General features: G+C 42.9%; 1 protein-coding gene across 2 annotated transcripts in view; it reads right to left on the bottom strand.

Moving 5' to 3' along the window:
* Window positions 1–779: 779 nt before the first annotated feature.
* LOC113409654 (protein BANP) overlaps window positions 780–24,046 on the bottom strand; it is a 251,306-nt gene continuing 228,039 nt past the window's right edge. For both annotated transcript variants that reach the window (XM_026663811.1, XM_026663812.1), the window contains exons 12-13: window positions 7,245–7,388; window positions 780–1,516 (exon numbers count right to left, since the gene is read on the bottom strand). In XM_026663811.1, the coding sequence (XP_026519596.1) occupies window positions 1,445–1,516; window positions 7,245–7,388 (216 nt within the window). In that variant the 3' untranslated portion in view covers window positions 780–1,444. The remainder of the gene's footprint in view (window positions 1,517–7,244; window positions 7,389–24,046) is intronic.

Raw genomic sequence — 24,046 nt, 5'->3', positions numbered from 1 at the left:
AAGTTATTGACAACAAATCTTCTAACCAGGTCTAACCCACACCCACTTATTGCTTACAGAAAGTACAGCTGACATGCAATGTTGTCACTCAAGGTGCAGCATTCCCCACAGGGCTGGAAGCAGGAGTGGCACCAGGGAGAAGAATTCTGAGGAGCCCTTATAAATTTGGTTTGAAATGGCTTCATAAATTTACTGTGTAAGATGCAATTTGCAGACTCTGAAGCTCAGAAAGGTTCACATTGGAACAAACCAAATTTTTCCCATGATGGAATGCCACTGCAAATCCATAGACCGAGGTTTGGCTAATAACAACATCATGCCTATTTGATGGGACCAAAGTAAGACTAGACCTTGTCTTCCCTGTAGACTTAGAATCATAGAATCATAGAATATCAGGGTTGGAAGGGACCTCAGGAGGTCATCTAGTCCAACCCCCTGCTCAAAGCAGGACCAATTCCCAACTAAATCATCCCAGCCAGGGCTTTCTCAAGCCGGGCCTTAAAAACCTCCAAGGAAGGAGACTCCACCACCTCCCTAGGTAACTTTACTTAGTCTCACCTCTGAATTGGTACTATGCCTCTACAGACAGCAGATATCTATAAATATTTCATAGCTATAGTGTTATAAAAATAACCAGTGTAAAATGTGTTCTCACCTAAGGATATACAATGGGGTGGTGGAGGGGAGAGGAAATTACACTGTTCATAAATACACATTTATTTGTTTCTTTAGAAATGCATAATTACAGCATTTGATAGCATTTTTTTCCTTAGAAAAGTAGTTAAGCAACAATACAAACAAAATTGTTAGTCTTTTGCAAATACAATTTTTCATTACACTGAACAGAAATCACCAGCAAAAGGCTAATACTTGCAGTATGGTTTTTTTCTTTTTTTAAACATTTTCTTTTTTTGTTATAAACACCTTAGCAAATAAAAAAGCCATTTAAACAATGAAAAATATTTGAGCTCTTGATTTCTATATGTGATAAAGCATGTACTGCAAAGCAGCAATGTGTTCGATAAGAGAGCTACGGACATTCAGTGGTACGATTCACAGAAGAAATGATGGGATAAAACATTAACTTGGTTTTAATGTTTTGATTGATTAGGTGTTTTGTTTTTTTTCTCATGGAGGGAATATTTTTCCTTAAATACCTAAGGGATGAACCTGTATATTTAGAGGGCCAACTCCTCAGCTGGTGTTAAGTGATGTAGTTCCACTGAAGTCAGCGCTACACTGATTTACACCAGGTGAGGATCTAGCCATGTGTGTAAAAACAAACAGACCAACAGAACAGTGATATTTACAGGAGACGTAAATGAAAATGTCTGTTAGTCTGATGGTCACATCCTTTCTCCTGTTGTTGTACGTGGGCAGCAACCCTTAGCTTCTGACTGTGGTCACTGGCATCTGGATCTATGAAGCTTCCACAATTCTTGCCTTACTCGATCTGGATTGCTCCGTGTTCTATCTGCATTTCTGGCTGGATAGTTGATTGAAGGGAATCTGTGCTCTATGGAAAGAAACAAAAAAAATGAATTCATATTTTACTTCAAATGATCTTCTCAACGCAAGTGCATTAAAGAAGATGCTAAAAGCAAGTTAGTCAAGATCTTTAATCCCCGCTCCACCACTGACTTGCTATGTGGCCTTCTATGCCAGTTGCTTCACCGTCTCATCCTCCCCACCTGGGAGAAAGGGATAATGTCACTTACCTGGCTCACAGGAGTATAGGGGAAACTGCTGAGTACATGTTTGTATAGCATTTTGAAAAACATAAAGCTAATAAAAATGCAAAGTGTTATTAAAACACTATATCTTTTTTGATGCTAAATATTTTATCATCTTCCTTTTGGCCACATATAAATCTCAATTAATTACCAGATCTTCCTAATGTGTCCAAAATTAAAGGAGTTTTTTTTTCCAAAGATGGGCAGAGAATGCAGGAGAACCATTAGTGCCAACCCAACTTTTGAGTTTTGGTAAAATGCCATCTAAAATAAATAAAATACTTAGGAAGCTGCTCAGAAAATAAATTGTAAATCCCAATTTTTTAAAAAAGCCGGAAAGGATGACCATCAAGGGGACTTAAACCAGAGCAAAGTAAAAAGAAGACACACACACACACATAAAGTTTAAGAAGTACACCACCCCCAGCTCTCCCTCCAGTATGGCTGCAGTTACACTGATATAAAAGTGCTTAATGTTCGTACGGGAAGGGGAATACACTATACTGTTAAAAGGCACCTTTATACTGGTATAACTCCATCCACACTAACGGTTGTATCAGTACAACCATTTCAATAAAAAAAATCAAAACCCTAACCAAAATAGTTACACCAACCCAAAACTTGTGTGTGGATCAGGCATACACTGAATTGAAATGGGAGTTTATATAAGTTTTAGCACAGTAGCATTCCACCTTTACCGTGTACAATGGGCCTTTTTGTATACTCCTTCTGGGGTTCTCAGACAAACAAGACAGGCGCATTTAAGTGCAATTCACACCTAATAAACAAGGTCAAATAAGAATAAAAGTACTGTAAATAATCCTGGTGTTTTCTGGGAAATTAACTTTCTCCCCCTAAAAGGAGGCAAAGAATTCTCGATTCCTACAGAGAGGAAATAGACCTGTATGAACAGGATTAAAAGAAAAACAAACCAAAACCCCATACGACTGATTTACTCTTAAAAAGAAAAAAGAAAAAAAGATGTTTGCATTAAGAATGTGAGTTATTCACATATTGGTCCAGTCAAGTGAGGCCTCCAAGTGAGTAGCTAATGTGGAGAGCCTCAGGGGTTTGTGACAGAGATTCTGCATGAAGCGAAGCGAACCTAGATTGTCATATAAGTTGTACTTTGAGCCAACTGATGCTCTGGGAACAGGACAGGGTGCAAGAGCAATAGAGTAGCAACACTGCCATTACAGGAAAAGGTACTTTTTGGCACCCTATTTACTGCCCTCTCTCTCCTAATAAAGAAAAACTAGCATCAACACTTGGGATGGGGCTTCAGAGAAACCAGGAGTGAAACACAGCTAATGGTTTTCCTACCCAAACACTGCTGGACTGTAGTGGCTTATTCAAATAAAAATACTGTGAGGTTCAACTTGTCAAAGCTTTCTTCTTAAATTAAGGTTTCACTGTGAAATTAATTCTTGCCTGCTTTTTTGTGTTCTGTTGCCAGTAATTACATGTAGCTTCAATTTTTTTTCCTGTGGAATTCTTTGAGTCGTTTGATTGCTTATTTACTTGTCCTATATAACAGTGCCAATCAGAAGAATAATGCTAACAGCTTGTCAACAGCTAAGCTTTAAAGCAACTAGCTAAACACCTGGGGGAAAAAATCTATAACACAAGCACCAACTATATATCCAGGATTCAGGCTATCAGGCCAGAAGTATGAGACTGTTTGAAGGGCTTGCAAGCGAGCTTGCATTGTGTGGTTTTCCCCCCATGTTAACCAAAATTTGACCCCCAATCAGGAGATTTCAGTGAAAAAAATAATATGTGATATTACCACATTTTGTTCTTGCAAATAAATATGTCAAGAATCATTAGAGTTTCTATAAGTAAAGAATGAAATCAGGACATGAAAGTATGCAAACTACTTCTAGGCCCTGAATATCAGCCAGATCTCAACCCGACCTTTGGACATGCAGTTGCAATTTTGTGCCTGCAATGCATCGCTGACATACTATTAGTTAGATGTCTAAGTACCTGATTTGTGAGCACAAATTACCAGTCAGACTTCTAGTTATTAACACTTGTGCCTTAAATTAACTTGCAAGTACAAAACTGTGCTTGAATAAACTGAAATTAGTATTGAACATCAGGGCATTCGTATCTGCTTCAGTTCAACTCAAAGGAGTGATTAATTTCAAAGGAGCTTCATTTCTGCCTCTAATTTTACATGTGCAACCTGGCATCCATAAACAATAAGGCACTGTTTGGAGGGCAGAAAGGTGAGAAATTAGAGGCTGATTTTCAGACCTGAAGGAGGTGTTCACATGTGATGTTTTCAACTTGGAATTTGTGCAGGGTACTGGATTTTGGCCCTGGAGGACAACAATGAGCCCCACTTTTGACAAGCTTGGATACAGAAACAGATTCAAAATGTTTGAGACCACGAAAATATCTCTGCATAGAACTTTCTGGAAAAAGAAATAATACAGGTTCCTGCTGCATTACTGAGCTAAGATGTGCATTTAATATTTTTCCCTTTATCCAATCAGTTCATTTCCAGTTATGCAGGACCACTCCATCATTTCAGCCAACCTGGTTATTTGTTTATGAGTTCATAAGTAATCCATACATTTTAAGGTGATGCAAATATTAGGTTCATTTTACTAATTTACATTTATAGTTCCTTAGTTTTTAGTCTGTGCAAACTAGGAACTATTTACCGTGAACTTATTTTTAGCCTTTTTTGCATTTCTTTCCATACCCCTCTTGTTTTACATTCCTTTCAGTTTATCTACAACTTGGTATAAATCTCTGTGGTTAGCCACAATGTTAAAACCTAACACAGTGCAAAGCGTCTCTGAAAGAAAGTGACTCCTTTTGTGGTTGCCAATCGTGTGGGAGACAGATGCCTATGTTAACGGCTGGACTCGACAACCAACTGCCTGTCAGATCTAATAGCTGAGAGGGATGATAATGTCACAAAAAAACGGCTCCCTAACAAATTCAGTGGGAAGTGATTTATGGGAACACTCTGGGGCCCAGATCTGCAATGGCAATTTACTATGAACGAGCACCTCTGAATGTGCGATGCAGCAGTATTTTATTACTTGGATTGAGCCAGAAGTGTGCATGGCACTTTAACGGTTTAAAATAAATAAATATGGCAAGAGCCCCGTACTGAGAAGCTCATTGTCTGGGACATTTGTGATAGACGCTGCAATCCCATGCAGTATCTTTGGGGACCGTTGTTTTAAATTTATGAATGATTTATGTATGATTGGGTTCTGCGCCGGGGGGAAGGTTACCACAGCTCCTCCAGGAACTCAAAACAGACTCAGATGAGCTGGTAAGGGCACTTCTACAGTTAAAATGCTGCATCGGTGCACCTGTGCTGCTGTAGTACTTTAATGAAGCTGCGAGTTAATTCACCTCCCTGAGAGGCAGTAGCTTTGTTGGCAGGAGAAGCTCTCCTACTGACGTAGCGCTGTCCACATGGAGGGCTAGCTTGGTATAATTACGTTGCTCAGGGGGGATGGATTTTTCACATCCCGGAGCGACGTAACTATGCTGATATAGGTCTGTAGTGTAGACAAGACCAAAGACTGTAAACAACTCCAGAGAGGTACCATGCCCTGAGGTGGTTTGCATATACCAGTTCAAACTTGGTTTTCCAGAGACCAAGAGACAAAGAAAGATGTTTGGCTGAATTTAAACAGACTCCGGGCCTTCATTTTGAGTGAGCAAATGGATGGGCTCTTCTGTACAAGGGGAGACCTCAACCCTTGCTTAAGGGTTGGAAAGGATACTGTACGACTAGCCTCCTTGTGTGGAAAATGGGCAATTTCTAGTATGTTTAGCACGCATGTGGGACCTTTCTTAGTTTTCATATATTTTCTCTGTGATGCTTTTGCCTTAAGATTAAGTGTACTTTGCTTTGGAAGATCCATGTGGTCATTAGTAAAAACACTATTTTTGTCCTTATTTATTGTACGTTATGGGTAGAGAATGTACAGGAATATTTTGTTCCAACACTGGTTTGATAATTTATTGGGCCATATATTCCCACTCTGTTAAGGCATAGTTCTGGCTATATTATTTTAGGCACACAGAGGCCCTCAGGCATAGGGGATCTATAAATAAAAATGCATAATCACTATTATTATTATTTTTTACAGTGGCCTGAAAACACCAGAAGGCTCCTGGACACAATAGACCAGCTTCAGGTTACATGTCAAGGCTTATCGCTCTTGCATGTCATTCTGGATATGCACACTTCCAGCACACTTGGGAAGGGTTTCTTTCCACTCATGACAGAATACGCTGTCAGCAGCAAGCCTTGCTTATTACACCTCTGTATTCAAAATGCATGTAAAAGTCAGGCCATTTAAAATTCTTTTGTCCCCAAAACTTGAAGTTGCTGAGCAACCTCAACTTGCATTCACTCCAATTTGAGTGCAGGATGCTCTGCACCACTCAGGAGGCCCTCCAAAAAGCAGGACTTTGGTTTGTAAACGGAAACTATTTTTTAATCTTAACAGTCTAAAACAAGCCAATCAAACTGGTAACCTCCAATACACATACACAATACTGGAGAACATAGTAACTTACAAAATGCAACATTTTCTTTTCCAGAGAGCTGATCAAGCAATTTTTTGCCCATAGCCAATATCTGCAGCCCGGTTAGACATCCTCACAAAATAGGGGTTTACATAGGAATGGTGACAAAATCCAACTCTGGAGCCAGCTAGTGGCACTGCTGTCATAATACCGTTCATGATATGGCTGGCAGTTCAGTTTGCATTCCTTCTGGGCTCCTTTGAGCAGTTTTGGGAGTAAAGCAACTACCTTCGAAAATTTGACACTGTTTGAGACCAGCCTCGTTTTGTTGCCATCAGCATCAGTCACTGCTTTGAGCGGATGAGAAATTAGGCATGTACTCTTGGTGAGTGACTGTCAGGTTGCAGTCAGATGGCCTGAGATCACTGCCGGGTTCAAATACCTTTATATTTCCTGAGAAAAACAAGAGTTTTCTATAGCCAGCTACATGAACATTCATGTTGGCATGAAGGATAATGCTTCCATTTTAAAAGAGAGCCTCAAGTGTTTGCTTACAATTGCTAACACTGCAGCTGATGTGGGAAATCCAAACAGTGGATCAAAATGATTGAACTGCAGGCAGGAAGGGCAGGCACCCTTCAAGAAGATTGGACTTGAGAACCTCAGGCTGAAAGAAGCTTTCCTAATATGACTCCAGGCAAACATCTTCCTCCTGTCCTATCAGCTTGGTGTTCCTCTTTTACTGATTCAGGAAAATGATGATGACTAAAATGACTATACTCTAGGGGCAATCAAGCAAGGACTCAGAGGTAGGAACAAGGCCAGGAATAGTCAAAGGCTGTTTATAAATGGAGGCATTCATTATAGGAGACATTTTTAGAGTTGAGAAATTGCGTATTATAAACCCTAAGGGAATGGAATATTTGTGGACAGCAACATAGTTATTCTGACAGGCATTAGCATCTTTTTAAGTACTTTCAAATGGGAAAAAATACGTACTTGATTAGTAGCAGCGTGGTCTGTCACTGGTGCCAGCTGGACGTATTGGACCTGGATATCACTCCCTTGGAGTGGGGATCCATCTACGCCCCCAGATGCAGGATCTGCAGAGGCAACAGCTATCAACTGAGCACCCTGTAACACCTGCAGACAAACCAACAGAGAAAATATCCTGTAAACAACCATAATTACAAAGGCATTGTGAACATTGTGAAACATCTGTAATTACAAAACAGATGTGAGACCAAAAAAACAAGAACCCCACTAAAAAACTATCCATCAATAATGGTTAAGTTAAACTGCAAGGGTTTCCAAGAGAATATGGTATTCATACTGAAGGACAGTTAGACCAGAAGCACTTTGTTGTGTTTTATAAAATCTGGATTCCTTCAATTTTTTAGTGAAACGGTTAACAGCCAACATACCTGGAAACGTTTACCTCTCTTATGATTCTGTAATACAAAACAGTTCTGTATTCAAAATGTATCAGCACTAGTGACGGCACAAAACCATCCTGAGGGATTATGCTAAATACTCCCGGTTTCATTTCTTTAATTAAAATAAAACCACCTTTGATTAACACAAACAGAATGAGGCTGTTATGTGGCACTTACACACTGCTTCCTATAACTAACAGCTGAACCTATTTTTCTTGTAATGAGTGCACCCCATTCCAATTAGCCTAGTTGGGGGTTACACCAACATTCTGAGAAGAGAAACAAAATGGAACACTGGTGTTTACATCATGCTGTTCTGTGGCCCTAATCCAAAGCCCCCCAGTCAGGTCCACGGGAGCATGTCCATTATTCCAGTGGCCTTTGAATCAGGGTGTAGAATCAGAGGCCCTGCCTGAATCCCAATAGTCAGAGGAAGATCTCTGCCCAGGTCTCCTGTAAGTGTACGGGGGGAGGGTAATAAAGCAGCACTGGGGACTAATGGCCCAATGACACCTCCAGAAGAAACCCAGATGCTCAGTGAGAGGAGAGGAGGAGCTAGAGCTCTGCAGTCAGTGACCAGAGTGCTGTGTTGTAATTAACCAGAGCTGGGGCTTTTTCTGCTAGATTTTATGTTTGCATAAAAACCTTTGGCTTCGTTTGTTATTACAGATGTATCCTAAAGCCCATGATATGGAGTAGGAGAAGAGCTTTGCCGGGATGATTGGCTCTCGTTACTGGACCAGGTGTCTGATGCCTCTAGCTTGTATGGATATACAGTACTGCTAATGCAGTAGGCCATATTTTCACAAAATTTGCAATTTTTTACATTCTTAAAATCACTTTGGAAAAGGTAATTAGTAGGGTTGTTATTTAATCGCAGTTAACTCAAGCGATTAACACAAAAATATTAATTGTGATTAATCGCAGTTTTAATCGCACTGTTAAACAATAGAATACCAATTGAAATTTATTAAATATTTTTTGATGTTTTTGTACATTTTCAAATATATTGATTTCAATTACAACATATAATACAAAGTGTACAGTGCTCACTTTATATTATTTTTATTACAAATATTTGTACTATAAAAATGATAAAGAAAAGAAACAGTGTTTTTCAATTCACCTCATACAATACCGTAATGCAATCTCTTTATCGTGAAAGCACAACTTACAAATTTTGGGGGCTTTGTTACGTAACATCACTCCAAAACAAAACAATGTAATACTTTAGTGCCTACAAGTCCACACATCCTACTTCTTGTTCAGCCAATCATTAAGACAAACACATTTGTTTACATTTATAGGCGAGAATGCTGCCTGCTTCTTATTTACAATGCCACCTGAAAGTGAGAACAGGCATTCGCATGGCACTTCTGTAGCCGGTATTGCAAGGTATTTACACGCCAGATATGCTAAACATTTGTATGCCCCTTCATACTTTGGCCACCATTCCAGAGGACATACTTCCATGCTGATGATGCTCGTTAAAAAAATAATGCGTTAATTAAATTTGTGACTGAACTACTTGGGGAAGAATAGTATGTCTCTGTGATCAGGCGCAGACTCACCCCTGTGGCGCCTCCTGCTGGTCGTCTTGGGAATTAGCTCACCAGTCGTCGGAGCGCCCTCTGCAGGCCAGGTGTCCCACCTGTCGTTGGCCCCTGTGTACCTCCCGGACCCCGGTGCCCTTGGCTTGGGTGCTGCCCCCCTGGCCGCACCCCACTCTCTCTCTGGGTCTCCCCATCCAGGGGAACCCCCACCCCCTATCCCCACGTCACCTCAGTCGTGGCTACTGCCAGTCACCATCCAGCCCCCGCGCCCTGGGGCGGACTGCAGTCTATCAGCCAATCATCACAGGCAACAAGGGGTTTGGACTGGCTGCCTTTGCCCACCCTCAGGCTGCCCCTCTGCAACCCTAATACCTATGTGGGCCTAGGACCAGGCCCTGCAGCCTGGGGAGTTGCTGGTCTAGGGCTTCCCTGCCCCCAAGGCCTTTCCCCAGCCCTGCCTCACTCTAGGTCCCCGGTGAGTTCCCCAGCAGCCAGGCCTGTCTCTCTCTCCAGTCAGAGTGAGACTCTTCAGCTTCTGGCTGCCCTGGCCTTCTTATAAGGCCGAGTTGCTCTGTTTGGGGCGTGGCCCCAGCTGCAGCCACTTCCGCCAATCAGCCGGGGTTTTGCTCCTTGCCCCAGCCCCAGCCCTCTGCAGCGCTTTTCCAACCCCTTCCAGGCTGGAGCGGGTGTTCACCCCGCTACAGTCTCCTGCTCTGTTTTACCCACATTCTGCCATATATTTCATGTTATTGCAGTCTCGGAAGATGACCCAGCACACGTTGTTCATTTTAAAAACACTTTCACTGCAGATTTGACAAAACGCAAAAAAGATACCAATGTGAGATTTCTAAAGATAGCTACAGCACTTGACCCAAGTTTTAAGAATGTGAAGTGCCTTCCAAAATCTGAGAGGGATGAGGGGTGAAACATGCTTTCAGAAGTCTTAAAAGAGCAACACTCCAGTGTGAAAACTCCAGAACTCGAACGACCAAAAAAGAAACTCAACCTTCTGCTGGTGGCATCTGACTCAGATGATGAAAGTGAACATGCGTCAGTCTGCACTACTTTGGATCGTTATCAAGCACAACCCCTCATTAGCATAGACACATGTCCTTTGGGAGGGTGGTGGAAGCATGAAGGGACATATGAATCTTTAACGCATCTGGCACGTAAATATCTTGCGACACCGATTACAACAGTGCCATGTGAAGAGGAGGTTACTCACCCTGTGCAGTAATGGACGTTCTTCGAGATGAGTGTCCCTGTGAGTGCTCCACTTCAGGTCAAGGTGCGTCCCAGCGCCTTTGATCAGAGATTTCTACAGCAGTACCCCTACGGGCCGCGCATGTGCTGTGCCTGCCTCACGAGCTGTCAGTGTTTGACTAGCGCGTGCACGGCCCGGGCTCCTCAGTTCCTTCTCTACAACGGAGTCCGTTCCAGATTCCGAAGTAGAGGGGAGGAGGGTGGGTAGTGGAGCACCCACAGGGACACTCATCTCGAAGAAGTCAGTTACTGCACAGGGTGAGTAACCTCCTCTTCTTCAAGAGAGATGTCCCTGTGGGTGCTCCACTTCAGGTGACTGAAAAGCAGTATCCTTTAGGATGGTCGGGACTTTGGATCAGGTAAGAAGGCTGTTGACAAGACAGCTCTACCCATCCTGGTGTCGGATGCTGCATGTGCATGAGAGCGTAATGATTGGCGAAGGTAAGGTTCGATGCCCAGGTAGCTGCCTTGCATATGTCAGAAAGCGGGACATTACGGAGAAAGTCAGTGGAAGTGGAGACAGCTCTAGTAGAGTGTGTCCTAATTTATGTCAGGGGTTGTATGTGCTTCAGTTGGTAGCAGAGACGTATGCAGTCTGCAATCCATTTGGAGAGTCTCTGCGTAGAGATAGCTTTTCCCTGTGATCGCTGAGTGGTAGAGACGAAAAATTTGGGGATTTTCCTAAAAAAGGGGTTTTGTTCTATCCAGGTAAAAGGATAGTGCTCTGCGCACATCAAGAATGTGCATTGCTGTTTCAAAAGCATTAGCGTGGGGTTTTGGGGAAAATGTTGGTAGGTGTATTGGCTCATTGAGGTGAAAGGAAGAGTGCATCTTAGGCAGAAACTTCGGGTGTGTGCGGAGTGTGACCTTATCACGGAAGAATGTGGTATACGGAGGTTCTGCCATGAGTGCTCCCATTTCTCCTTCTCGTCTGGCAGACGTGATTGCTATCAGGAAGGTGGTCTTCACGGATAGGTGGAGAAGGGAGCAAGTAGCCATTGGCTCAAAGGGTTTATCCATCAGGGCTTTGAGGACTAGGTGGAGGTCCCAGGGCGCAGCAGGTGGTTTTACGTCTGGATATAATGTTTGGATGCCCTTCAGGAACCTTTTGGTTACTGGATGGGTAAAGACCGTAGTGTTGTCGATCTTATGGTGAAATGTGGTGATTGCCGCGAGGTGGACCTTGAGGGAACTCACGGAGAGACCTAATGTTTTAAGGTCTAGCAGGTAATCCAGTATCAGTGGGAGTGGGGTGGAAACTGGGGAGGTCTGTTTGGCCGTACACCAAGATGTGACCTCTTCCATTTATGTAGGTAAGTAGTGCGTGTGGTGTGTGTCCTGCTGTGTAGTAGGACTGTCCGCACTTGTTCAGAACATGCTAACTCCTCATTAGAGAACCATTGATTGGCCGGGCCCTCAGGTGGAGTCGCTGTATGTCGGGGTGAAATAGCTGGCCCCCGCATTGTGATACGAGGTTGCTGGGGGGGGGAGGGGAATCGACGGCTTGACCGACATCCGCATGAGGAAGGGATACCATGGTTGTCAGGGCCACAATGGGACTATTAGAATGATGTTGGATCTGTCTGTTCTTATCTTCTGTATTATTCTGTTCAACAGAGGTATTGGTGGAAACGCATACATGAGAATGTCAGTCCATGGGAGCATGAAGGCGTCTCCTCGAGAGTGTTTCCCAGGCTGGCTCTGGAGCAGAATGTCGGGCATTTTTTGTTTATTGCCGTGGCAAATAGATCTAGTTCGGGATAACCCCAGGTCTGGAAAATGGAGGATAGGATGGCGTCGTCAAGTTCCCACTCGTGTTGTATGGGGAAGTATCGACTGAGCTCGTCTGCGGTGGTGTTCTGAGAACCGGGCAGATATGAGGTGGAGATATGGATATTGTGTTGAAGGCACCAATTCCATAGTTTTACCGCCTCTGTGCAGAGGGAGTAGGACCGGGCTCCCCGCGTCTGTTCACATAGAACATGCATGCGATGTTGTCTGTCATGATCCGAATTCTGTGGTTTTGGATAATGGGAAGGAAAAGGAGGCAGGCATTGCGTACGGCTGGAGCTCAAGTAGATTTCTGTGAAACTTGGTTTCCGTAGAGGACCAGAGGCCCTGAGTGGTGAGGTGACCCATGTACGCTCCCCATCCTATGAGGGATGCATCTGTAATGATGGTCAGTGAAGGGGGTTCTTGTCGGAAGGGAATCCCGGCACAGATGTTGATAGGAGAGGTCCACCAGAGGAGCGAGTCCTTGACTTTCGGAGGCATAGTTAGCAATTTATTTAATCTGTGGATATTTGGTTTGTATACCATGGCTAGCCCCCCTGAAGGCATCGCATGTACAGGCGGGCATTTGGGACCACGAATGTCGCAGTGGCCATGTGCCCTAACAGCTGCAGGGAATCTCAGACTGTAACCCGTGGGCTGGCACGTATCTGGGTAATTAGGGTACCCACTGTGTGGAATCTGTCCTGGGGAAGAGAGGCAAGACCGATGGTGGAGTCAAGGTGTGCCCCGATGAAATCGATCTGTTGGGTAGGTCATAAGGTAGATTTGTTTCTGTTTATTTGCAGACCCAGGGTGTGGAAGCAGTGCATAGTTGCAAAAGTCACTCAGATCGCCTCCAAGTGAGTGGGGGACTTGAGGAGACAATTGTCCAGGTAAGGAAAAATGAGGACCCCTTTCTTTCTGAGATGTGCTATTACGACTGCTAGCACTTTGGAGAAGACACGAGAGGCAGTGGAAAGGCCAAATGGCAGGACCCTGTATTGGTAGTGTTCCATTCCCACGGCAAATCTGAGAAAATGTTGATGGGCAGGGTGGATAGTGAAATGGAAATATGTGTCTTGGAGATCGAGGGTTGAAAACCAATCTCCCTGCTCCAGCGTCGGAATTATCGTTGGTAAAGTAACCATCCGGAATTTCTCTTTCTTGACAAACCTGTTTAGGTGTCGAAGGTCGAGGATAGGGCACCATCTGCCATTTTTCTTTTCTGTCAAGAAGTAGTTGGAGTAAAACCCTTTCCCTCTGTATTGAGCAGGTACCCGCTCTATCGCTCCTAGCTGTATGAGGTGTTGTACCTCTTGACGGAGCAACTGTTCATGAGGGAGTCCCTGGAAAGGGACGGGGTGGGAGGGTGGGTAGGGGGTACAGAGAGGAAGGGGATGGCATAACCCGATCTGATAATTTCCAGGACGCATCTGTTCATAGTGATAGCTTTCCAGTTGGTAAGGAACGGGCGCAGACGGTGTCCAAAGAAATGGATGGCTGAAATTGATGCTGAAGAGGGTGGGAGGTTTTCTGTACCCTCAACCAAGGCTTCAAATTTGTTTGTTTGAGGCAGGAGGGTGGGTCGCTGTCGTTTGTGGAGGGCGACGCCGTTGGGTTCTGGGTCTATGGTGTTGTTGTTGCTGCGTACCATATTGTCTGAAGTGTTGATTTTGTGCAAAAGCATGGTAGCATGGCCATTGGTATGGCTGATATCTGTCCTGCCTCTTTTTTGTGGCAGGTGGCTGGAGGCCTAAAGATCTGAGTGTGGCACGTGATTCTTTCATGGAATGGAGGACCTCATTGGTTGTAGAGGCTTGTCCCCATCGAAGGGAAGATCCTGGATAGTGCTCTGTATCTCCTTGGGAAAGGAGGAAGTAGTAAACCACGAGGCACGCCGCATGACGATGGCCGTGAATCTGGCAGCTGCATCTGCAGCATCGAGAGCGACCTGAAGAGTTGTGCAGGAGACCAATTGGCCCTCGGACACCACTGCTTTGAATTTCGTTTGTCTTCTGACACATTATCAATAAATTGCATTACTTTAGCATAATTTTTGTGGTGATATTTTGCTAAGAGCGCCGCATAATTCGCTACTCGGAATTGAAAAGTGGAAGATGAATACACTTTGCGCCCAAAGGAGTCCAGTCTCTTGTTCTCCTTGTCAGATGGGGTAAATTGGAAAGGCTGGTGCTTATTTTTCTGGTTGGCCGCCTCGACCACTAGCGAATTGGTTGATGGGTGAGTAAATAGAAACTTCCAACCCTTCGACGGGACAAAATATTTGCAGTCCAGTCTCTTGCTAGAGGGGGTTATCGTGGCTGGGGTCTGCCAGATAATTTTAGCTGGTTCCATGACGGCCCCATTAATTGGTAGGGCTATTTTGGATGAGGTGGTAGCTTATAATATGTCGGTGAGTTCATGGTGGGTTTCTGGTACCTCCTCCAGGATAATCTTGAGCTCATCAGTAGTGGGAGGTGGTGGGGGCACTGTGGCCTCCTGTGGTGCTATCGCTGTAGGATGGGGAGCGATGTCCTGTGCAGGCGAAGCGGCTACTTCAGGTCTTATCTGCCTATCCATGTAAGAAAGCATCGTGGAGCGCCAGACAGCTTTTCTACGGTGCCGCTGCTGTTGGTGCAGGCAGAGTCTGCGGAGGCAGCTGCTGTACCGAAGGTTGCACTGGGGGTGCATACTGTGCCGCAGGAGTAGGTGCCCCAGACATGGGCACTGTCGGGCAGGCAGGTGACACGAGGCAGCTCGGTGCCGGGAGCGATCAAACGGCGGTGCCATGATCTCTGTTTGTGCTCTCAGCACCGTGACAGCTCTCGGCACCGTGCCGTAGGAGGTGGGCAGCTGAAAGCCCTGAGCCTCGGCACCAGGAAGCTGAGCAGCCGTGCCTGAGGTGCTTGCAGAGTTAAAAGTGCTGAGCCAAGGAGCAGTGGGCACTTGTGAGGTGGAAGACACTTGAGACTTCTTGGCTGAGGAGCAGCCCCTGAGGGGGGAGGAAGCTGGCCATTTCTTTGTTTTACCTTTCTCCCTTGAGGGTTTTAAAGAGCTTTGCTGGCCAGGGTCAGACAAAGGTCTGAGGGAGTTTCAGTTTGAGCTCCCTGTCCTTGTGGGTTCACGCTTTAAGCTTATTACGGTGGACGCATTTTGGGGGTACATGAGACTCCCCCAAACAGCGTACACACTATGAATGACGATCCGAGATAGGGATGGCCTCTCTTGAAGCCGGGGGAGCCGGGCATGTCCGTAGCTGAGGGGTTTTTTTTTAAATAACTCTAAAAACTAAACTATTTTTCTTAAATAGTAACTATGACTAAACTATCTAAATTAAACTGAGATACAGAACCATCTCTGAGTACACCTGAGAGCACTGCTGAACTCCGTCGCTAGCCGGGGACGGTAGAGAAGGAACTGAGGAGCCCGGGCCATGCACGCGCTATTCAAACACTGACAGCTCGTGAGGCAGGCACAGCGTGTGCGCGGCCCGTAGGGGTACTGCTGTAGAAATCTCGGATCGAAGGCGCTGGGACGCACCTTGACCTGAAGTGGAGCACCCACAGGGACATCTCTCGAAGAAGAACACCTGTTCTCACTTTCAGGTGACATTGTAAAGGAGAAGTGGGTAGCATTGTCTCCAGCAAATGTAAACAAACTTGTTTGTCTGAGTGACTGACTGAACAAGAAGGAGAACTGTGTGGACTTGTAGGCTCTAAAGTTTTACATTGTTTTATTTTTGAATGCAGTTATTTTTTGTACATAATTCTACATTTGTAAGTTCACCTTTCATGATAAAGAGACTGTATTACAGTACTTATATGAGGTGAATTGAAAAATACCATTTCTTTTGTTTTTATAGCACAAATATTTGTAATCAAAAATAAATATAAAGTGAGCACTGTACACTTTGTGTTCTGTGTTGTAATGGAAATCAATATATTTGAAAACGTAGAAAACATCAAAAAATATTTAAATAAATGCTATTCTATTGTTGTTTAACAGTGCGATTAATCATGATTAATTTTTTTAATTGCTTGACAGGCCTAGTAATTAGGGAAGTGTATTACATCTATATATATTTTCAAAAATATTTAACAGGTATTATGCTTCTGCTGAATGTAAAATACCTTATTGGGGCTAGCGGTGATAACTAATGAAGGGGTTATAATTCTGGTGGTGGCTGTTGCAGAGGCTTTGAATTGGTTGGCCTAGTTACGTGACAATGTCAACGGAATAGAACATTCCTATAAAAGAATGGTCTCTTGCTGCTGCATAAGTAAGGAGACAAAGCCAAGATCATCATTCTCACAGCCAAAGACATTAATTTTTGACAATATATTGTTACACTGTGTCCCTACTGTATAATAAATGGGTAGATTTAATAATTAGTTCTAACGAATGTTTGTGCTCAATGAATCATTATAGATCTGCATTCTGACTGCTTTAGGTTAGGTTCATTGTTGGCGCTGAGCAATCAGAAACCATCTTACTCATTACAGAACAGTTTAAGTATGTACTTTTATAAGGAGAAGTATGAGGTCAGAATATATTTTAGGCATATCTAATCAATAATGTCTCCCCAATAAGCTCTTCTTTTAAACCTATACCAAATGCTGAAATCATTAGCTTCCATATGCTGTAATTTGTACAATAAACTTTTCAAACCACACCGATCAGCAGATTTAAACAAACAAAATTAACAAGCAAAAAACCTCAACAACAGTGAACAAAGAACAAATAATTATCCTAACACAGGTTTTTATAAAATTTGATTTCTCAGTTGTGTCTAGGTGGATGGCCACAGAGGAGTGGGTAAGCCAGAAATTCCCTGAGAAGCATAGGGGATAAAAGGAGGTGACCTCCTAGAGCAGGGGTGGGCAAACTTTTTGGCCTGAGGGCCACATCGGGGAATAGAAATTGTATGGCGGGCCATGAATGCTCACAAAATTGGAGTTGGGGTGCGGGAGGGGGTGCGGGCTCTGGGGTGGGGCTGGGGATGAGGAGTTTGGGATGTAGGAGGGTGCTCTGGGTTGGGACCGAGGGATTCAGAGGGTGGGAGGGGGATCAGGGCTGGGGTAGGGGTGCAGGAAGAGGTGCAGGCTCAGGCTGGGGGTGTGGGCTCTGTGGTGGGGCTGGGGATGAGAGGTTTGGGATGCAGGAGGGTGCTCCGGGCTGGGATCGAGGGGTTTGGAGAGCGGGAGGGGGATCAGGGCTGGGGCAGGGGGTTGGAGCGTGGCGAGAGGCTCAGGGGTGCAGGCTCCGAGCGACACTTTCCTCAAGCATGGCGCGGTCCTGACCCAGCACCCCAGCTGGAGCGCTAGAGCAGGGCTGAGCCGCGTGATTAGTCCCCGACCCAACGGGCTTAAAACAGCTTGTGGGCTGGATCCGGCCCTCGGGCCGTAGTTTGCCCACTCCTGTTCTAGAGTGACCTCAAGTGATTTGGGGTGTGCTGAGCAAGTGATTTGGGGTGTGCTGAGGTGCAGTCGAGAAAAGGAGACCACACTGCAAAAGACTGCTTGATTTTGTTTTTAAAGGACTATGTTAATTTATCCATTTCCTCGCCATGCCATATATTTTGTAACTCCTGTACTGGAGGCACTTCACAGTCTGAATTTATGAGTATTTACCAGCCAAAAGCAGCAATTCTTGACAATTTCTGACATTGTACACGTTATCGCTGACTGCCAAACCCCAGAATTTGGGGGTGATTGGACTGCTACATCCCTTTTACATTATATCTATATTATAGAAATTATATTACATGAAAAAAATTCAGCTTAGAATAGTACCAGGTTGTACCTTTGTGATTGCATTCCTTCCAGCAAGCTTTAGTAGTACTCATTTTAGTGGCGTATAATTTGGAGGGGATATAATCCTTTATGTTATTTTATACTGAATTTTGACAAGATTATTGGCAATAACACAGCTTTGTGCTTTAAAAATCCACCTGCCACTCCTCCGTATCAATATCTACATGAAATACTTCTTGCTGTTTAACAGAGAGTCCTTCTATATTGGATTTACTCAGAGTACGTAATGAGACAGACTTTTCATGTTATACCTTTCTGTTGGGTAACTTTGTAATTCAGTCATCTCTCTTGGGACCTATTTCTTTTTCAATTTTTCCTTTCCAAAATTTGAAAGAACAGACATTAAGGGAAAGGCTTCTTTCTTAGCACATCAAGAATGATAAAAATGTGATTGTGGTATAGGTGTTTATAACACAGAAATATCTCCTTTTTTATCACCTCCTATTCATGCAAACCTGGGGGGATCAGAGGTGCCTGTTTCCCTCAGTGGAGGTCAAGATGAGAGAAAAGTGCATATTAATTTCCCCTAATTTTAAACCAAATTCCTAGAGTCCTATTAACTACAGAATTGTTTCCAATTTGGCTGTTCCACTGATCAGTCCAAGGAAGGAATCTTAGAAGGTTATAATCTGAGTCAGCATCTGCTCTATACTAATAATCCAATGGCCTTCTTTATTGTCCATCATAAGAACATAAGAATGGCCATACTGGGTCAGACCAAAGGTCCATCTAGGCCAGTATCCTGTCTTCCAACAGTGGCCAATACCAGGTGTCCCAGAGAGAATGAACAGAACAGGTAATCATCAAGTGATCCATCCCCTGTCGCCCATTCCCAGCTTCTGGCAAACAGAGGCTAGAGACACCATCCCTGCCCATCCTGGCTAATAGCCATTGATGGACCTATCCTCCATGAATTTATCTAGTTCTTTTTTGAACCCTGTTGTAGTTTTGGCCTTCACAACATCCTCTGGCAAGAAGTTCCACAGGTTGACTGCGTTGTGTGAAAAAATACTTCCTTTTGTTTGTTTAAAACCTGCTGCCTATTAATTGCATTTGGTGACCCCTTGTTTGTATGGTAGGAGAAGGAGTAAATTACACTTCCTTATTTACTTTCTCCACACCAGTCATGATTTTATAGATTTCTATCATATCCCCCCTTAGTCATCTCTTTTCCAAGCTGAAAAGTCCCAGTCTTATTAATCTCTTCTCATACGGCAGCCATTCCATACCCCTAATCATTTTTGTTGCCCTTTTCTGAACCTTTTCCAATTCCAATATATCTTTGTTGAGATGGGGCGACCACATCTGCGAGCAGTATTCAAGATGTGGGCATACCATGCATTTATATAGAGGCAATATTATATTTTCTGTCTTATTATCTATCCCTTTCTTAATGATTCCCAAAATTCTGTTCGCTTTTTTGAGTGCCGCTGCACATTGAGTGGATGTTTTCAGAGAACTATCCACAACGACTCCAAGATCTCTTTCTTGAGTGGTAACAGCTAATTTAGACCCCATCATTTTATATGTATAGTTAGGATTATGTTTTCCAATGTACCTTACTATGCATTTATCAATGTTGAATTTCATATGCCATTTTGTTGCCCAGTCACCCAGTTTTGTGAGATCCTTTTGTAGCTCTTCGCAGTCTGCTTGGGACTTAACGATCTTGAGTAGTTTTGTAACATCTGCAAATTTTGCCACCTCACTGTTTACCCCTTTTTTCCAGATCATTTATGAATATATTGAATAGGACTGGGCCCAGTACAGACCCCTGGGGGACACCTCTAATTTACTTAACTCTCTCCTTTCTGAAAACTGACCATTTATTCCTACCTGTTTCCTATCTTTTAACCAATTACCAATCCCATAGGCAATGCTTCTAAGATTATCTAACCAATAGTACTGTTTGAGATTAGGTAGTCCCAGACTTTTTCATTTTTTTAAGTGTATCGGAGAATAAATATCAGCCATCTACTTAAAGAGACAAAGGTGGGTGAGGTAATATATTTTATTGGACCAACTTCCAAAAGATATTACCTCACCCACCTTGTCTCTCTAATATCTTGGGACCAACATGGCTATCACAACACTGCAGCCATCTGCTTGGCTGACAAAGATTCCACTCACTATAGCAACAAATACATGGACTTGTACCTGCCCTTCCCATAATACACAAGAAGCATTTAAATCAGAAAAGTTTTTCCTACACTAAGATGAAACCATGCCTCCAATGAGTTACTATGACAGCTCTTTACAGTTCATATAGAAAAAAATGCAATGCATATCTATCCCTAAGATGATGGCTTTTAAAATGTCACTTTATACAGGTCGGTATAATAAATTGCTAAAATACATTAAAAAAACTTTCTCCTCTCTTCTGGCACTATGTTTGTGCAATGTCTTCATGAATTCAGAAGTAAAGGAAATCACTCATATAAATCCTTTGTATCCAAGTCATAAAATCTCACAGACAGAACCATAAAATAGTAGTGTTCTAAAACATCTGGATAAACAGCTTTAATGGCTAACCACCAACATTTCAGAAAATAACCCAGTTTCACAATTTTCCCCTTGATTCAGTCTCACTGTTGTGTAGATTCTGTGATGCTATTGTGACAGAGATGGCAATTTTCAGCAATATCCTTGAAAGACCTTATTTTTATTAAGTTTATGTATTATTGTGGGCCAGGATTGTATATAACCTCTCTGGGGGGCGGGGGAGGGATGACGACGACGGACAGATGTAAGACCTGGGAGCAGGGATGGCATGGTATTTACCAAAGGTGGTTTTTACCAGGTAAAAAATCATAGTTTTTACCACCCCAGGAAAACTACTTAGTCCTAGTTTAAGGCATTTTTTATTTTAAAAACTGTTTCATTAAATGCATACCATATTACACTTAGTTTTAGTTACATATTCAAATTGTGGTTACATAAGGCAGTAGATTCAGAGATTAACTGAGGATTGTACAAACAAAAAATAAAACTACAGTTGGTGTAATACTAATATATATAATTATAATACTGAACATTGGAATGTCTATATATTTTGGCTTGGTATTCTCTCAAGGAAGGTATGCATGCCATGACTCATTTCAGTTTTCAATATTATATACATAAAAATAAAAAAATTGAGCATATTAAAACAACAATAATGCAGAGCTGCAGGCATGAAGCATTAAGCAATCAGAGGCATGAAGAGTTGCAGGTCCAGGTCCATTTGGCCACGCTGCATTCTGCAACAGAAGACTAACTTCGATGCAGTGGAATAGAATGAGCCTATTCCTCAGTTTTGAATTGATGTATCCAAAGTTGGCTTGCTGAACTTGCTGGACACTGATGCAATTGCACCACCAGTTCTATGAAGCCAACTGGAATATCAGCATTCTTCAACCATGTTCAGAACATGGTTGAAGAATGCTGATATTCCAGTTGGCTTCATAGATACCATTTCCTTGATAATGGATGAAAACATTGATTCTGGATATGGAGCTTCTTCTACTTTAAATGCAAGTAAATATGGCAGAAAGTCAGGATATTTGATGAGCAACCACTGCCTTGCAGTTTCTCCTTGTTCAGCTGACAATTTCTTTCCTGTGTATTTTGGATAAAGGAGATTGTCCGACGTGTGTACAGGAGTAATTGCCTCATGAAATCTCTTTTGTGCTTTTGCTTTGTGTGGTGCAAGATCTTCATTTTTCAGTAGATGAAACCATATTTTGCATGCTGCAGCAATTGTTGATGCATCCCTTTGGAGTGTGTCAAGTGCCACAACAACTGGTTTCAACTGACTGATCAAGTTCGTTGCTTCTTCGTAAATCCCTTGATTATTAATTATACTGATCACTCTATCTTCAAGTTCTGCCTCATGATCACTCACAATTCTGAGAGAATGGGGCTGATTCTTAATGTATGTTTCCAGGCATGTTCATTGACTGTTCCATCATGTGTCAACAGGAATTTGGTTTTTACAGATCCTATGCCTTCTTTTAACCAGGCTCCAGGTTGATGGTGATTATGGAAATACTTTTGTAAATCTACATGTTTCATGAAAGCAATTGGTGTAAGGTCTTGTCCAAGTAGGTTGAGCCAATGTGATACACATCCATACGTAACCAAAGTGTCAGCATCTAGTTCCAAATTGTTTGTCAGGTAGCTCTTAAGAACACAACTTGCCAGCATAGCACAGTACTTTCCAATCTTCTTATTGCTTCCAATATCAACAGCTGATACATAAACCACAGTTTTTTCCCTATCTGCACACAGTTAACTATTAGTGGGTCATTGTGCCTATTACTTCAGCCATCTTGTATCAATATAACTGCTTTTCTATGTAATTCATTGTGTACTTACACCCTCAAGCCATCAGTAACTGCGTCTAACAGTTCACCCACTACCAGCTTTTGGTTGGGTGCTTTGTAACATAGCCTTAGGCAGCTGATCATTACTTGAAAAACTGTATGCTCGATAACAGAAAAGGGAATATTACCACCATAAAAATTCTGCAATTTTTGTTTCAGTGTTATAGTTGTTTTTGTTACAAAGGTATCTGTTCGTGGTTGAAAAACCATGATAATTCCGCCTCTTCGTCTTTGGCTGACTTGAATCTCACTTTGTTTTGGTGTAGCCGGCAATGCAGCATTATCAGCACCTTCATCCTCAGATTCTGATTCTAATACTTTCATACGTTTAGCCAAAGGCAGTGATTCTTGTGTCCCTTTGTTCTTCCCACTGTATTTTACAAAATGCTTCCTCACATGGTCTGCCTTCCAATCACTTTTTCTTTGCAATTTCTGTAGCTAAAACTCTCTTTGCCATCTTCATGAACTTTCTCAAAATAGCTGTGAATTAGGGCAAGTGGTCTTCTACCTTTGCTCGTGTTGAGATATTTGGATTTGAATCACTGTACTCCATGAGTTCAGCTGCACTCCAGCCAGCCACATGGAGAGACGGAGTACTGGACTGGACAGTTAGTTTGGCAGTCTCCCTCAAACAGAAATTGAAACTTTGGGATCTGGGAATTCCCCTTCCTTGTTTGTATGATGAACAAAGAAAGGGAATTCCCAGATTCAGAAGTTTCAGTTTCTATTTGAGGTAGCCAACTCAATAGCATATAGCTTTAGATTGAGGCTCTTCTTTTCTTTTATTTCCTTTAATTAAAATTAAACAGTTCATATTACTGCAAAAGTATTATCAGATTGCTAAATATTTTGCAATACTTTTTATTAGTATATTCTAATAATAATTTTATTATTCCCAGTTTAAGCTGGTATTTGCCAGCACTCTGTCCTTAACTAGTTTTTCCCAGGAAATTGCCAACCCTGCCTGGGAGTTCAAAACACTATATTGAAAATATGCCAGACAAGTATGGACTTTTGGGACAATCCTGGGAATCCCTAGGGAGAGGTTAATGCAAATTCCCCAACTCTGCTTATGCAAAAATGCAGCCTTGTGAAGCTACACCACAAGGAAAGGGTGTTTGTCTGCTGATTACCTGTTACAGAAGGCCATGATCAAAGCCTGAGGTGTATAAAGAAACAGTTGATCTGCCCAACCTGGGTTCTGGATCTAAGATGGATTAACTTGTAACCACGGGCAAAACACAAATGTGGGTTTTGAAGGACTAAAACCTACTAGAGCCCTAGGCTGGAGTTGGGGGTGACCTCTAGTAAGCTCTTTAGCATGCATGTAAGTTACTTTATGTTTTAATACGTTTTTTCTGTAATGCTTTTACCATAAAATAATTGTGCTTGCTTGGAAGGAGCTGTGTGGTAACTTATAACTATGGGCAATGCGGTGCTCAGACTCATAGCCCTTGGAGACAAAGTAAAACGCAGAGGCTGGACGTTTTAGGCAGTTTAGCTTGCTAGGGATATCATCATGTAAGGCATGGAGCTGTGTAACCTTAAAATCCGCAGTGGGAAGGGTGGGAGATGCAGGTCTTCACCCAAGAGAGGTGC

Source organism: Terrapene carolina, unplaced genomic scaffold (genome assembly GCF_002925995.2).
Source record: "Terrapene carolina triunguis isolate 2854851 unplaced genomic scaffold, T_m_triunguis-2.0 Scaffold33911, whole genome shotgun sequence".
NCBI lineage: Eukaryota > Metazoa > Chordata > Testudines > Emydidae > Terrapene > Terrapene triunguis.
The sequence above is the reverse complement of the archived record's forward strand: the minus strand, read 5'-3'. Positions and strand labels throughout refer to the sequence as shown.